Source organism: Mastacembelus armatus, chromosome 22 (assembly GCF_900324485.2).
Source record: "Mastacembelus armatus chromosome 22, fMasArm1.2, whole genome shotgun sequence".
NCBI lineage: Eukaryota > Metazoa > Chordata > Actinopteri > Synbranchiformes > Mastacembelidae > Mastacembelus > Mastacembelus armatus.
The window spans coordinates 1271591-1287719 of record NC_046654.1 but is presented as its reverse complement, the minus strand read 5'-3'; the positions used below and the strand labels follow the sequence as shown (position 1 = coordinate 1287719).

At 42.5% G+C, this 16129-nt stretch overlaps 1 protein-coding gene across 7 annotated transcripts in view; it reads left to right on the top strand.

Moving 5' to 3' along the window:
• esr2b (estrogen receptor 2b) overlaps positions 1-16129 on the top strand; it is a 34541-nt gene that overhangs the window by 14375 nt on the left and 4037 nt on the right. For 3 of the 7 annotated variants that reach the window (XM_026294152.2, XM_026294305.2, XM_026294554.2), the window contains exons 2-8: positions 5289-5803; positions 6234-6430; positions 6509-6625; positions 7347-7709; positions 12470-12608; positions 14000-14133; positions 15895-16075. In XM_026294152.2, the coding sequence (XP_026149937.1) occupies positions 5289-5803; positions 6234-6430; positions 6509-6625; positions 7347-7709; positions 12470-12608; positions 14000-14133; positions 15895-16075 (1646 nt within the window). Of the gene's footprint in view, positions 1-2701; positions 2916-5288; positions 5804-6233; positions 6431-6508; positions 6626-7346; positions 7710-12469; positions 12609-13999; positions 14134-15894; positions 16076-16129 lie in introns of those variants that run through there. The other 4 variants (XM_026294634.2, XM_026294475.2, XM_026294387.2 and 1 more) reach the window with 4 other exon arrangements.

Here is a 16129-nt window from a genome sequence, read left to right as displayed (position 1 = left end):
CTCTGTGTTTTGATTGATAAGAAATTAGTGTCAAACCACAGTGAGTTTGTATGTTCTGGTGTAAAAATTCTCTACAAAGTCATTTAATTTTGTATTATAAGCATCTAATATCTGGTGATTTATCTGAAAAGTAAAACTGAAAATGACAGAAGGATTTTTTTGTTTCTCTCCCCCCCCCCCTCTGGCGGCCAGTGCTGCCTCACTGACAAGTGACAGGTAAAATGACTCCAAATCCAGGCACTGTAATCTACCTGTCGATGCCGCTGAAGCCTCTTACTGCTCCTCTGCGAGCGCGAAGCATCTCCTGCCCCATATAATCTGCCGACCTCTTCGATTCAGCTCGGCTCTGCTCCTCCAGCAGCTACTTGTTGGCTTTGTGAGGCTGAGAGAACGGAGGAATAGAGGCTGGCTGATGGTTTTACTGGAGGGCTTTGTGTTCCGGTATGTGCTGCTGGCTGGCAGCCTTGTTCTGAGGCGAGAAGGGCCAGTGCTCCTTTGTACAGGAGAAATAAACACGGTTTTAATATGCTGCCTTGCAAACTACACCCTCTGGAGGAGGTTATTGTATTTCCATTCACATTTAATGATGGTCCTTGTTGTTGACAGATGCTTTGTTAAAGCATGAGGCTGTGCAGTAGATGGAAGTGTGGGTCCAACAAAGATATTTCTGTTTGTGAAGACGGAGAGTTTGACCTCCTGTCATCCGAGGGTCGGACACACTGAAACACATTTTTTTTTTTTTTTTTTTTTTTTTTTTTAATTGGGAAAAGGGTCTTGGATGGACTTTCATTCTGGGGCTGGACTCTGCAGGCTGTTCCAGGTTTTGTAAGGGGTTGTTCATTCATGAATCACAATGGAGTGCCAATACATTTCAGCAACGTTGGACTAGATGTTGAAATTCATGTCTGCTTCCTTCTGACTGACGTGTGAACAGCTAAATAAATTATAGTTTTTTGTCCAAGACAAATAAACTGACTTCAACGGTGGAAAAGGATGAACAGATGTCAGTAAAAAACCTGACTTTGTTCTGGAGAATATAGACGTCTCTCTCTGTGAGAACTTATTAGTGACGATTTTCGACGATTATTTGTGATTTTGGATCATTTTAGGCACAAGTGGCAGATATGTGAAGTGTAAATATTAGCTTTTCTTCATCTTGTCTAATTAGATGACAAGCAACAAAATCAATATAAAAGTATGAACCAGTGCAAGAACAGCATTGAGTGTTTTAGTAAATGAATTCATGTCATCGAGTCACAGATTCTGATCCCTCCAGCTTTAAATTTACCAGTGAGTCTCTGAAAATGTTTGATTTCAGTTCATCAAACCATAGATAGAAGCTTTATTCAACAGTAGGAAGAATCAGACTTATGTCCTGTGAGAAACTAGAAACATCTGGATGTTTTTCTAACCTCATGTGGGTCCTTGCTTCACCTGCTCCTGTTGGTCGCTGCAAAAAATAAGAAAAATCACCAGGACATTTAATTTAGCACATCAGCATGAAATCAGTCACAAATATCGATGGTTTCTCTAAACACGAGGCGTGGGCAGCGTAGGTGACGCAGCCTGTTTGATGTTTTCACCTCCAAACAATAAATCTCCCCTGGCTGATTAGATTTTCAGACTAGGTGTAAGACCTTCCAGGTTATTTTTTGCAGTGTGTCCTCCCTCAGTGGGACAGTGTTTCCAGGTGGCACATAGACCTTGACCTGCCATGCTGTGTGTTGCTGCTGTATAGCATGAAAGACTTGGTTAGTTTAGTTAACCTTGATTCAGCTCTTGTTTTTTCCAGGAATGTGATTGGTCCATTTTTCATGTGTCTATTGTAAATAAAAGCCCTGTTCACAGTTGGTGAGCAGCTAGAAGGTCACCAGAGTGTCAAAATAGACCGTTTTCTCATAGAGCAGCACTTTAAAAGAGATGTGCATGATAATGTGTGAACCTTTTCAAAGCCTCTCGCTGCAATGACAGGAGCCCTGTGAGAAACAGAAACCACATCTGGATGGTTTTCAGTGTCAGGTTGTGGCTACCTGCTTCACGCACATCTGGTCTCTGCTGCTTTTGGTCATTGTTATACTGGAAACAATGACACAGGTACTACACAGCATAACGTGTGTGAGTCCAGAACCTGGTTCGGCTTATCGGTCTGTGCCGTAGACCTCCATTGATGTCCAGAAACCACACCGCTGCATTGCTCACATGGTTCTTCCTCACCAAATGCACAGTGTTATATCTTATAATGAGTTTCACAACAGAAATTTTCAGTCTTTAGTGATTCAGGCCTAAAGATGGCGTGGAGGAATTTCACTTTGTTGTTCAAATCATCTGTGAATTCAATAGTGTTTATAGTGTTTTTGATCATTTCCACTGTGCTGCAGTGGAAAAACTGGACTCCTCCTGTTAAAACCACAACGTGTGCTGCTGTTTTTAATGTGCAGCTGCTGCAAACCACCAGCAGGACGATTGTCTGTAGGTAAATGTGTCAGAGTGTGTGTCTCTTCTGGGACTTTGTTGATGAAAATCAGTTGAAAAATGTAAAAAAAAAAAAAAGCAAGAAAGCAGAAAGGGAAACATCTCACAGCCCTTTAAGCCCAGATGCCATAAAGACCAGATCATTGATAACATGTGAATAAAAGACAGAGCTGCGTTCAGACAGTGTCCTTTGACCCTTTTTTGCCTGCCTGGTTTACCATGGAAGGCTGCCATGAACACCAGTCTGTCCAAAGCTCAAACCTGTGACAAAACAGCTTTCTGCACATTCGAAGGGTAAAAGCCAAACAGCCCGTTGACGTGAGTGAGTAGTTTTATCTTTCTGACATCCTTTAATGCTTTGTGCAGTTTCTTTAGCTGGTGCTGGGTCTGTGGTTGGTAAACTGTTTAACGCTGGACGGTGAAAAACAGCCTGTTTAAGTCTCGTAAGTCTGATAAGATACTCAGCCAAAATGTCTGCAGTTACTTTTATTCTGTTTCTATTATTGCACATCTTGCCTTGATTATTTCCTGACCTGCAGTCAGTCTGTGCTGTTGTTTTACTGTTTCAGGAACCTTGATCTGGTTATTTTTGGTTCTCGCAGTCCCGTTTTCACGGACACAGTAATATTTTCACTTCGCATATCGGGGGATTTATCCAGTTACTCACAACAGCAGAGTAATCTCAGCCTTAGAAGTAGATGCAGAATATTCCTGCATAATGTCGAGATGTGTGTGGAGCTTTGTTGTGTTGGTGAGTTTTGTGTCTGCATGTTTATATTTCCGATAAAAACCTCAGTTGACTCAGTCGTCTTCAGTGCTCACTGATGTCAAATGGGTTTCAGCAAATCTGAAATGCAAAATTCAACAACGCACTTTGTGCAGTTACTGACACAACAGGTCACCGACTGTAGGACCGGAGGCTCGGCAGGTAACACACCTGTGAGATAAAAAGAAAGTGGGGTTCATTAGCAGTCAGACCGAGCGTAGTACAGAAGAAAATATGAAAGCCTTAAAGATGTCCCAGGTGTGTGTTCACTGTGTGGAGCTACCTGCTGCGGAGAAACCAGCTTGTGGCTTCTCAGGAACAATTTGGTTACAGGATTTTTCATTTTGTGGTTTTACATTCTGTGTCTAGAACAACCGTTCCTTGATAAATATGCTGTTAATGAACCCGGAGTCCTTCTCGTGGCTTTTGGCACAGTAAAAACTCTTGCATCATTTCAGCTGGCTCTTTAAACTCAGCGTGTTACAGAGATGGTGCATGTGCTCAATAAAAACAGCAGCTCCAACAGCTTCTGCGGGAGCATTCGACGTTTGTAGGCTTCACCTGTCCACATGCTGCTCATTCACTTCACCCAATACTGCACAGCACCTTAGATTAGTGAGATTAAAGTCTGATGTTTGAAACTGAAGGAGCCAACCCAGGAATTAATGAGAAGTTAAAACTGGATTCTCCATAAGTTCTTAATGCACTAATTGATGAATTTATTTCAGTCTGATGAATGCCACCTGTTATTGTATATAGGTGCCTGTTCTGCTTCAGAAAACTCAGCAGACGAAAGCACAACAAATACCAAGTAGGAAAAGTAGGAATTAATAATACAGCTGCTGCGTCACCAGAGCAGCTCTGTACTGTGACCACAATAAAAACGGGTTTAATATGAAGTTGCATGCCAAGAAAAGAGGACTCTCATTGTCGCTGTTTGCAATGTGCTGATGTGGATGTTGGAAAGGGGGCGAGCAGAGGTCGAAGAGTCTCGTCTGAGTGTTTCTGGTTACTTTTAGTCTAGTCTTCATCACTTTTGTTGTGGGTTTTTAATTAATATTTGTCTTTTTGCAAAAAATGTGGGAGTGCTGCTCTATTTTCCTGGTTTGTCTCATCTGTCTTTTTGTCTGATTCTCAGTGGAGTGGAAATGAGTTTAGTTCCCTTTTTATAAAATGTGCCAACATCAGATCAGAGTTACTGAATGTAAGACACGTTAGATTAACGGTAGAGAAACAAATCAAGCAGCTAAAGCCACTTTGGGATGAGATTATTTGGAGGAAGATGTTCCTTTCCTCGTTACGTCTGGCCTTTTTAAAACAGAAAGTGAAAAGATTAGCTTCCTAGAAAGAATGCATGCCTTTTGGAGCAGCCATTACATCACTGTCTTCAGAAAACATCTGTGGGTAAAGTATCACGAGGTGATTTCTCAACATGTCTGACTCCAACAGTAGCTGCAGGAGGTGTTTTACCTTCTGGTTTACTGAGAAGCAGAAATGTTTGTGCACCCCCCACCCTCAACAAGTGCTGGTGCCAAACAGCTACGTGTCTGTGCAACTTGTTCCACTATTAAGACGAATGAGGTCCAGCCCCAGTTCACCGCTTCATTTAGCCCTAACCTTTATTTTGCACGCTCTCATGCACAGCCCTGAGGGTACAGTACTGTTTGCTATGACTGTGTAGTTCAGCGTGTAAGATTTGATACTTAGCCTCAAAAAACAGCTGAGATGATATAAAAAAACAGACAATAGTTTGTAGATAAACCAGTATAAATAAACAAATATGAAGTTCAATTATTGACATCTTTTATTTGACATCTAATATGAAGATCAGGCTTAGTGCTGCCTACGTTATTGCTTCAGTCACTGGAGGGAAATGCAGCCATCAGACGTGATCCCAGTGAAGTCTGATATTTACTGTGCATCTCACTTGAACCATGAGGCGACTGAGCAGTGAAAACACTTCCCCTGTCATGTGGTTAACGTTAGGAAATGTTTGTCTGAAACAAACAGATGACACGGGGACAGTCACAGACTCCTTCTTCTCTTTCAGGACGTGTCGGCAGTGGAACATGCAGTAGAAAAACCAGCTGCATCGTCATATTCACCATCACAGTCTGTTCCCCCTGACATGGCCTCCTCCCCAGGGCTGGATCCTGAGCCGTTACCACTGCTTCAGCTCCAGGAGGTGGACTCCAGTAAAGCTTCGGAGAGGCCGAGCTCGCCGGGACTGCTGCCCACCGTGTACAGCCCCCCTCTGGGCATGGACAACCACACGGTCTGCATTCCCTCTCCCTACGCAGACAGTAGCCACGAGTACAACCACGGACATGGACCTCTGACTTTCTACAGCCCACCTGTGCTGAGCTACGCTAGACCGCCCATGACTGAGAGCCAGTCATCGCTGTGCCCCCCCCTCAGCCCTTCAGCCTTCTGGCCTTCCCACAGCCACAATCATACCAACGTGCCTTCAGTGACCCTGCGGTGCCCTCAGCCTCTTGTCTACAATGAGCCCAGCCCACATGCACCATGGCTGGAGTCCAAACCCCACAGCGTCACTCCCAGCAGGTGGGATCCCGACACACGTGGATGTCGGTCTTTGAATTATAATACTGGGTGCTGGCTGAGTTTAGGGGACTAGAAACAGGAAATCTCACTGTAGCACTTTCATTCAAACACCCCCACAGTAGCTCACATTACAAATCTTTCAGACGCATCTATTTTCTGGCACCACCCTGTATATTTAGTAATTACCTGTGCCGCCAGCTCTCCAGTCTGTGGTCATAAAGACACCAACCATGGCTGTTTCAGATTTATATGCCCATTATGTTTAAATGACGCATGCTGTCAGATTTCTGATGCAATTTTCCAGTGGACTGAAATGTGGTTTTGGAGACATTTTCAGGAACACGGCACCTGTTGGAGGACTAATGGCAGGTGAATGACAGGCTAACATTCCAAATGTCAAGTTGTCCTTTTTCACTGTTTCTTCCTGCAGCTCCATCGTCGGCTGCAACAAGCTGCTGGGGAAGAGATCCGAGGAAGGCCTGGATGGAGTGAACTCCTCGTGTTCATCTGCAGTGGGGAAAGCCGACATGCACTTCTGCGCCGTGTGCCACGACTACGCCTCCGGGTACCACTATGGCGTGTGGTCCTGCGAGGGCTGCAAGGCCTTTTTCAAGAGGAGTATCCAAGGTATTAACTTTTTTTTTTGTCTGTTCAATGTGTGTTTCTTCTTTCTATCATTAAAATATATATTTTTGTTTTCATCAGGACACAACGACTACATCTGCCCCGCCACAAATCAGTGCACTATTGACAAGAACCGGCGTAAAAGCTGCCAGGCCTGCCGCCTACGTAAATGCTATGAAGTGGGCATGATGAAGTGTGGTAGGTGCTCACTTGCTTTTATTATAATTAGGGTTTTTGTGATGTTTTGTCACATTACAGCTGCAGAGGTTCATGTGCTGAAATTGATTAAGGTAAAGGGTGCAATAACTCTGAAAACACAGGATTAGATTGGTTTATCTACAAAGTGTCTTTGTAAAAGGTGGAACAGAAAGCCAACTGAGTCGGGCTGTTTTCCAGTGATAACAAACACAGTGCTTTGGTGATGGGTGTTAAGTGCCAGAACATCTGGATAACAGCTGCCACAGGATGGAAGAGGACAGAGTGTAGCTGGCTCGCTTTGATTTTGATGCCTCCGCTCATCAATAGTCTTAACTCAAGGAGGACAGAGTATTGTCAACTGCACTGACGTCTGCATTTGGAATTTGCAATTTAAAAATCAACAGTTTTCTTGTGGTGCTCTGCTCATGAAAGTAGTGGTCTCAATTGAAATTCTCATCCCACTTATTCTCAGCATTACACACTCAGATATTTAAGTATGGGGAAACAAATACAAGTAAAAACAAATCATTTGCTCCACATTTACATTTTTATTGTCTTTTACAATAAAGAAAAACCACAACGGTTTAAAAAGTACAGGCTTACAGATTTGTAAAATAATAATAAACACATGTAAAAATCTACAAATATGTTTAAGTAAGATGTTTAAAGTGCAGAGGAGTCTGTCATGTGACTGTCTGTTCCTCTCTCTGTTATCATTCAGCAGGTGTGAGGCGTGAGCGCTGCAGCTATCGGGGAGCCCGACACCGTCGCGGTGGACTTCAGCATCGGGATCCAGCAGGCAGGGGTTTGGCCAGGGTGGGACTGGGTTCTCGAACTCAGCGGCATCTACACCTGGAGGTACCTCTGGCCCCGCTCGCCCCCCTCCCTAAGTCGAACCACGTATGCCACTCAACCATGAGTCCGGAGGAGTTCATATCCCGAATCATGGAGGCAGAACCACCAGAGATCTACCTCATGGAGGACCTCAAGAAGCCCTTCACCGAGGCCAGCATGATGATGTCCCTCACCAACCTGGCAGACAAGGAGCTGGTCCTCATGATCAGCTGGGCTAAAAAGGTCCCTGGTAAGATCACCATGTCCCGTCTGGTCTTGTAGGTTGGATAAGAACAGTCATTTTCATTAACGTGAGTGTGTTGTCTTGTTTTCTTAGGTTTCTCTTCAGATTTGAACATAAATTTAAACTTAGAGCTTTTCATTTGCAATGAGAACATGGAAGAATATGCTTCAGGGCCTGTCGATGAATATGTGATGGTAGAACATCAACAGACACTTTTTCAATGTATTATCGTTCACTTTAAAACGATTCTGAATCGATTTTGAAATGTTAATGATCGATGTTAATATTTGATCGAATGAAGTCCGTCAGACACGTTTTACCACTACCGGACTACAAACGGCCTACACGCACGCGTGCTTTGTAGCGCATACGCAAGTTTAGTCCTGTATGTTTAGGTGTGTGAGCTACGTGAGAAAATGGCGGAAAAAATGAAAACTATTTGAGCGAAGCCTGCTGCATTAAAATCTACAGTTTGGAGACATTTTGAATTTTCTAAAATTGAATCAGAAGGAGAGCGGGACCTGGACAGTCCTTCAGAACAGCCTTATTCTGCCACAAGATGGCGCTAGCGTCGTTAGCCTGTACAGCGACTGTTAGCGGGACAGTAGCTTCTGATTGTGCTGAGCTCTGAAATATGACTCCTCCGCCTCCTTCACGCTGCGGCCTCTGCGTCACCTGCGTCGTCAGCGGTCCTGCCAGAACGCCGGGGATTTTAGCAACGTCTACAGTGCGTCACATCGTTGGAAACATTATTTCATTGGCTACAACATTTGTCAATCATCGTTGACTAACAATGTGACTGGCTGATTTTACTTTTGCCTGAGTCTTGATTGCCATTGGTTTTTGTAGTAAAACCTGACTGACACGTTTGGTTGTGGGCGGATTTTATTGACACGAGTGTGCCGAATGTAAATCTACCGTCTGTTTTTCTGTTTGTGCTAAATGAACAGCGAAAACAACTGGAGAACAATTAATGGGGACTGGCAAATGAATCATGATGGTTTTATGGTCAAGATAAAACATCTTTTGGACTAAAAACGTGGAAGCGTTTTGTTCACTGGACTTACGAAAAACTGATATGCAACACTTCGTGCGTGGATCTGTACACACCGGCAAAGGTAATAATTACCGTTTGTACTCCTGTTAGGAACCGAGCTCGCTGTTAATTCAGTCCTAAAATGATACGCAAATGAATGTTTGAATCATGAGGCTTTTTGCTTTCAAATGATATACTTTGTCGAACAGAAGAGAGAAAAATGAGAAAACAAACAAAAAATAATATGAAAAGGTTGGTGGCCCACAGTCTTTGAAATATTGAAGATTATCACTCAGTAGCTTCCAGGTCATGTGACGTGACTACTCAAAATTATGCATCATTTGTAGGCCAGGTCTATCTGCAAAAGACACACCTCTTACAATTCAAATAATATCACTTCATTCGTTTTGTTAATGATTTTTTTTATGTTTAATAACTGATATATCTTTTGTGATATTTTTATAATATTTAAGACTTAGTGTCTTCTTGTGCATCACTGTCATCATATAGTTTTGCTGATTATTTTGGAAATTAATACATACTAGCTTGATTTCCAGAACTTCCATATTGTCATGTTAAGGTAAAGATTAGAAGTGGATGTTCCCTGTGGTTTGTCTTTTCTCTATTTCTGATGTCTTGTTGACGCTGTTTTTCTTTCTTTACTTTGTCATCAAATGTAGTTTTCTTCTCATTTCGTTCCACTCCACTCCCTTTATTTCCCAATCCTTTTTCCTCTCCTCTCCTCAGCCAGTGCTCAACCCAGCAGGTAACTCCTCAGAGCCATTAAAGTGAAGGGATCACAAAGGCTCTTAGTTTTTTGAAGAAAGACCATTTTCACAGATATATATTTTTTTCTTACTTAGAAGTGAAAATGTGCATTGTCTGCTTTTTAAAAGACTTACGAAAGCGACGACAGGTGAGAACAGCACTGGAAAATACATAGTTGCTGTTCAGCAATGTCACTTTACAGCATTAATCACTGTAGCCAACGCTACTTTTTGAAAATCTGGTACTTCAGTTTCTGTCTATAAATCAAAAGTGGTAAAAACTGAATTTTCCGAAGGCAGTTCCAACAAGTACTAATACTAGTTTTCACGCACAAGCTGAGCTACGTCAGTGTATGCTGCTGTAAACTGGGGAAGACTACCCAACCGCTCATTAAACCACTTGTTTTTGTTTGCTGTGGTCAAAGATCACTGGGCTAAACTGTTTTCCCCTGCTAGTCTTTATTTTTCAACTCATCATCATCAGTGTATAACTTTCAAATAAACTCATTTATTATTCTTTTTTTTTTCCTGTTAAAGTTAAATATAAGACCATGTGCGAACCATTTTAGCATTCGCTGAAGTACTCAACACACAAAAATACTCAGTTGTTTGTAATTATACTTTTCAGAAAGATAAAACTCATCACCACAGTAGAAAGATTAATTGCTGATGTTAAGTACAAATGAACCTGCAGTGTGTCCTGTGTGAAGTGTTTTTACATGTTTTTTTTTTTTAATCTTCATGTTGTGAAGTGGTGTGGAAAGGTGGACTGAATGTTAGGCTGCATCCAAAATTGCATACTTCCATTCTCTGTCTAATCTATCTATCTGTCTGATCTGTCTAATAAATCTATCTATCTAAACTTTAAATTTTCTTTAATACACAATGTATTTGTTACTTCCCTTACTATGTAGTATGGGAAAACTTAGTAGGCTAGAAGTACCCGGATGACTTACTGCTTCCGCCCAAAGCTGAAGAGTGCATGGACACTTTGCTATCCCATGATGCCACGGGAGAGTGGTCGTCATAGTCGAAAATGGCGGAAAGCGCCAAGTGTAACGTTAGCTCAGGAGAAAATGTTGTTCATCGCGGTTAAGTTGAACTTGTTTGACAAAATCTAAATAAACGGCTGGTTTATCGAAAGAAACAATATAAATAGATTAAATGATTTAGTGAATCGGCTGTAAAAAGATGTTTAACTAATCATTATTATTGAGCAAATCAAGCTAACGTCAATGCTGTAACGTACTGCTCTTTTAACGGAGACCTTCGTTGTTAAACAGTTTGATAATAGAAAATTTAACGGGATTAAAACAGCCGATGTTGGTGCAGTAAAGTGGGTTATTTAAATATGTCCGCTGCTGTGACGACGCATGACCCGTAACGACAACATGGCGGATGTACGATCATACTATTCGTGACTCGTTAGCATCACCTGTGTAGCTGAACCGCCAGGAGCCTAATGAGCACAGGTGTGTTGGTGGTGTTGGAAAAGCGGCTCAGGTTTTTGGTTATGCAACAAACTTTTGTTTGTGTGTTTTTACTGAGTGAGTCAGATGCTGGAAACAGCTTCCTGTGTGGATGTTCCTCATATGTCTGGTGGAAAAAATGATTTATCATCCAGTTTTGGCTCATTATTTACAGTGTGTGTAAATCATGCTGAAACTCTCCTGAATCCAAACTCAGTGTATGTTAACCCTCTGGGGTCTGAGGGGGTTTTTGGGGCCTGGACAAATTTTGACATGTCCTGACATTTGTGCTTTTTTCAGTGTTTTTTAAACATATTAATGTCTAAAGTCTAATAACACTGTAATCAGCACAAAATTGGCTACAATAATATGTGAGCTTCAAGTTTATACATTGTGTTTTTGAGGAAAAAGTGTTTATGCATGGTTAGTGAAAAACTACAATTTTTTACTCACTGAAATAAGACCATAAAACACAAACAGAACATTGGTTCACAAGACTTTGGAGACCAGCATGTTGTAGGCTAAAGTGTTTACTTCAGAGTGCTGTGAATGTCATCTTGTTCACACATTCACAGTAAACAATACACTGATTTAAATTTTCTAAGACACTTTTTGTCCAGAAAGGCCATATGCAAGAGGGTGTGTCTGAGGATGAATAGTCGTGATTTACCTGAGAACACAAAAGACGCACTGAACGTCCAGACAAAGCCGCGCATAATGAGCCTTTCAGTCAATGTAGATGGGACGGATTAGTGCAGCACAATACAACACAATGAGGAGCCAAACGATCCTCATTTGAGTTAAAATCAGTGTTTTTCCTCTGAGGACAAGCTAAACTATTTGTCTCTGTGAGGAATGTAAGGAGCGCCGCTTCACGTGCGTAACGCGCCATCATCCAAACGCGCAGAAAAAGTGAGTAAATTCTATGATGAAGTTTGATATTTTGTGTCATTTCTCGGGGGCGTGCACATATTTACCTGGTTCACCTGAGATTATTTACATGTGAACAGTGTACAAGGCGGGGTCGCATTACCTGTAATGAGGTGAGACGGGAAAAAACGGACTTCTCCTTACGTTCATACGGATTAAATCAATGATTTGTTTTTGACTTGAATTGTTTCACTCAAAAGAAAACATTTCAAGCTTTCTAGCCATATAATTCTTATTTTTATGAGCCAAGTATTCGCTGAGATTCTGGTTGTTTTATTTACGCGTCTGTGAAGAGAAATGGCAGAGACAGAAAAGTCCGAGAGCGCACCCTGTCGGCTTTCTTTATTTAAAAAAAGCACAACGTTTTGTTGTTATTATGATGGTATACCACTAAAACTAGACCCTTTACAGATTTGAATGATATACTTCTTTTATCTGTACGATCAGAATTGACGGAGTAATTTAAGTTTGTTTCGGCCTTATCAGGAAAAGATGCGTCAAAACGCGCCGGCGCGTTCGTCGACCCCAGAGGGTTAACAGGCGTTTGCTCCTCTGTGCTCCCAGGTTTTGTAGAGCTGAGTCTAACAGACCAGATCCACCTGTTGAAGTGCTGCTGGCTGGAGATCCTGATGCTGGGCCTGATGTGGAGATCAGTGGATCATCCTGGGAAACTCATCTTCTCTCCTGACCTTAAACTCAACAGGTGAGAAAGTAACCAAAGTGTTCAGGTTTAATATCACTGGGTAATCTTTTCTGTGGAACAGGCTCCTGCCAAAGTTTTTTTTTCTTTTATGCTCCTAAATGCTGACGCTGCTTGGCTTTCAAAAAGTCCTACCTTGCCCACACATTCAGCATTGAGCCTATAAATGTCTGTTCTTGTTCAAAGGTCTTTATCTCTTTGCTTTCTAGGAAGGCTTTTATTATTATTATAAGTGTATTTGTAGCTTAACAAGGTTGAATTGATTCACAGTACTCTTTACGATCTGATTAATTAATGTCCATGCAAGGGACTCGATACCTCTGGGTTTCTGGACCCTGTCCCTGACACAGGGATCTATATCTTTTAAAAACAAATGTCACGTCTAAAACAGCTCCAGTAATTTCCTGCTGGTTACTGTTTTATGTTCAGCGGACACAGATGGAAACATTTGTTGGGGACTATTTTCAGAGGCGGATGAATCCACATTTGCTCTCTAGTGAGGTGTATGTGGAATGAGCCACAGTGTGTGTGCAGCTGTGTGCTCATGGATGGGCTTCAGTTGTTTTTGGGCACAGTGGAGCTTCAGACACAGAACAGATATGTCCATTTGGTGGCAAAACGATAAGTAAAGTGATATGAGAACAGAAAAGCAGGGTTTGTTCTTTCTCGACTGGTGTGTTGAGAGAGTTCGACCTTTCATTCCCCACTACCACGGACACTGTCACCATAGGCTTAGGTTAACCTTGATGTGTTTTCACAACACAGCCTTATTTTTCTCAGCCCAGTGGTTCCCGTTAGTTTCTGGTAGCTCTTTTTCCTTGGAGAGCTCAGGAAAACATCCGGGATGCAAATCCATCGCCTGTCTAAACAGAGCGCTCTAACGAAGCAGAGACTTTTGACACCTGCCAGTGTGAGTCCATCTGAATGATTGGAGAAAACGCTGATAGACGAGAGAACAAATGAAGTAAGATATAGGAAGTTAAACACTTGAAGTAAATATTTTACTACCCAGGCATTGTGATATTTCTTTCAGCTTGTTCCTCACATTTGTCGCTGCTGCTGCTTTTCCTCCTCCCTCTCCCTCCTTTCTTTCTACTTTTGTCCTTTTTGTCTGTCTTCCCATCTTATCCTTCTCTGATTTCTGTTTTACTCTCATTCCTTCCCTCTTTTCCTCTTTTTTCTTTCTCTCCTCACTTTTGCTGTTTTATTTCTCCTGAACATCACCATCATTCCTCGTCCATCAGTTTGTTCTGATCCTGTTGACTCCTTTCCTCTTCTCTTCTCCCCCTTTTTCCTTTTGTTTGTTTCTCCAGCTTTGTATTTCCATCTGTGTCCTGTTAGTTTTTGACTTTCTCCTTAACGTCTCTGTCTCACCGTGTCTTCTGTCCGTGCAGGGAGGAGGGACAGTGTGTGGAGGGCATCATGGAGATTTTCGACATGCTGCTGGCAGCCACCTCTCGCTTTCGCGAGCTGAAGCTTCAGAGGGAGGAGTACGTCTGCCTCAAGGCCATGATCCTCCTCAACTCCAGTGAGTTTTAGTTACACAAACCAGTGTTTTCACTTTTGCCTCTGAAAAAGACCATTAGTCACTTTCTCTGTTGTGGTTTTCTTAAACCATCTGAAACTAAGTGGCTCAGTCTTCACCGACTTTAACACACATTCAGTCTGCTTACTGGGTCTGAATTTTTTCCAGTCTCCTGTAAAATCTGATTCCATTCAGCTTTTAGTTTGTGTTACTAGCTGAGGTTTTGCATAACTAGTGACGTGTTGACTAATAACTGAAACTTAAAGATCCCCAGTCACATTTTATTGGCTGATAAAGCAAATAATTAATTCGTGTTAAGAAAAAGTAACAGGTTAAAGTTTCAAACCGTGATCCTCAAGGAACACTGTCCCACCCACTGGTGATTACCTGGATCAGGTGTGCTCAGCCAATCAGAAGATGGAAGTTGTAGATGAATCGCATACATTAGTGCGTTAACATTGACAGTCCTACTTTAAACCAGTGCTCAGGTTCCCACATGAACAGCCAAACGGGTTTCGCTCCCTCATGGTCGTACCAGCCTATAAGAGATCCCTCAGTCTAACTGATGGGTGACTGTGGTTTGTGTTAAAATCAGCAGGATATCTTTGAGTTGTGTAGAGAGCTGGGGCAGATAATGGGTGAGATTGAGCGTTTAGCCAAACAGATATCAGATTCAAAATAGAACCAGTGTTTTAAGAACCGGTTTCTGGTATTTGTACGTTTGTCCTGTTCGATATAAATGTGTGCTGCAGTCAGATTATCATCAAGCAGTTGTAACCCTCACCTTTACTGCAGCTTTTTAAACATAAGTGGATGTGTCTTGTTGAAATTATGTAGAATTCCTCCCAGGATGTTAAGGATCCCATGTATTTCCATACAAATCAGTGTCTAGATCTAGACAGAATAGATATTTATTATTGTGAGACCAACTTGGCGGAGATGATTTGAAGTTTGTAGAAATCCTCCAGCGTCAGAACGATAAAAGCCCCGTCACAGCTGAACAGCATCATTAAAAAGGTTGTGATCCTCCCACAAAAGTTACACTGGCAGAACTTTGACCATATTGAAGGTCCTGGTTGTAATGACCTGTGAGGATGGACTTTATTGCTTTGCGGCTTCTGGTTTTCAACCTTTTCATGTGTGGTCACAGTGTCCTCTCCCTGAACACACACACACACACACACTCACACTCACACACCCCCCCACACACCGGTTTCATCGAGGTGACCGACCTCTGTACATGTTATCAGAGTTTAACAAAGCTCAACACACAAAGTGGGGACCAGCATCTGGTGAATCCCCACAGTAACAGCAGGCACCTCAGTCACAGTCTACACATTGTGTCATAGTGAGTCTGGAAAGTCAGAAGAACAGAGGAGTTTTAGGTTCTGGACCTGATGGGTGGACGTGGTGGTTCACAGCTTCTCTGTGCAGCCCTGAAGAGTTTCATCTGGAATGTCTGACTCTGATCAGCAGCTGTCTAGAAACTGAAGAAAGTCAGAATTGAGTCAACGCTAGTAAATGGTTTAAATTGACCTGTTTAAATATCAGTGTGTTTTAAAGTGGCTCCAGTGAATGCGAGTCATTCTTAACTCCTTGGGTAAGACAATAATGGACCCCAGTCCACTTTATGAAAGTAGCTGATGTGTGATTATGAGTGAAAGGTCAGTATTGGCACCAAAACACTGGCAGGTATCCGTCTCCTCTTGGTGTCGATGCAGATGTGAGTCTCCCAGTCAAAGGCGGCTGTGGTGTCTCTTTCAGACCTGTCCAGCTCCCCTCAGACGGCCGAGGAGCTGGAGAGCCGGAAGAAGCTGCTGCGTCTGCTGGACTCGGTGATCGACGCTCTGGTCTGGGCCATTTCCAAACTGGGCCTGTCCACCCAGCAGCAGACTCTGCGGCTCGGCCACCTCACCATGCTGCTCTCCCACATCCGCCACGTCAGGTACACATGAACCACACACACATATACACACACACACACACACACACACCAGCC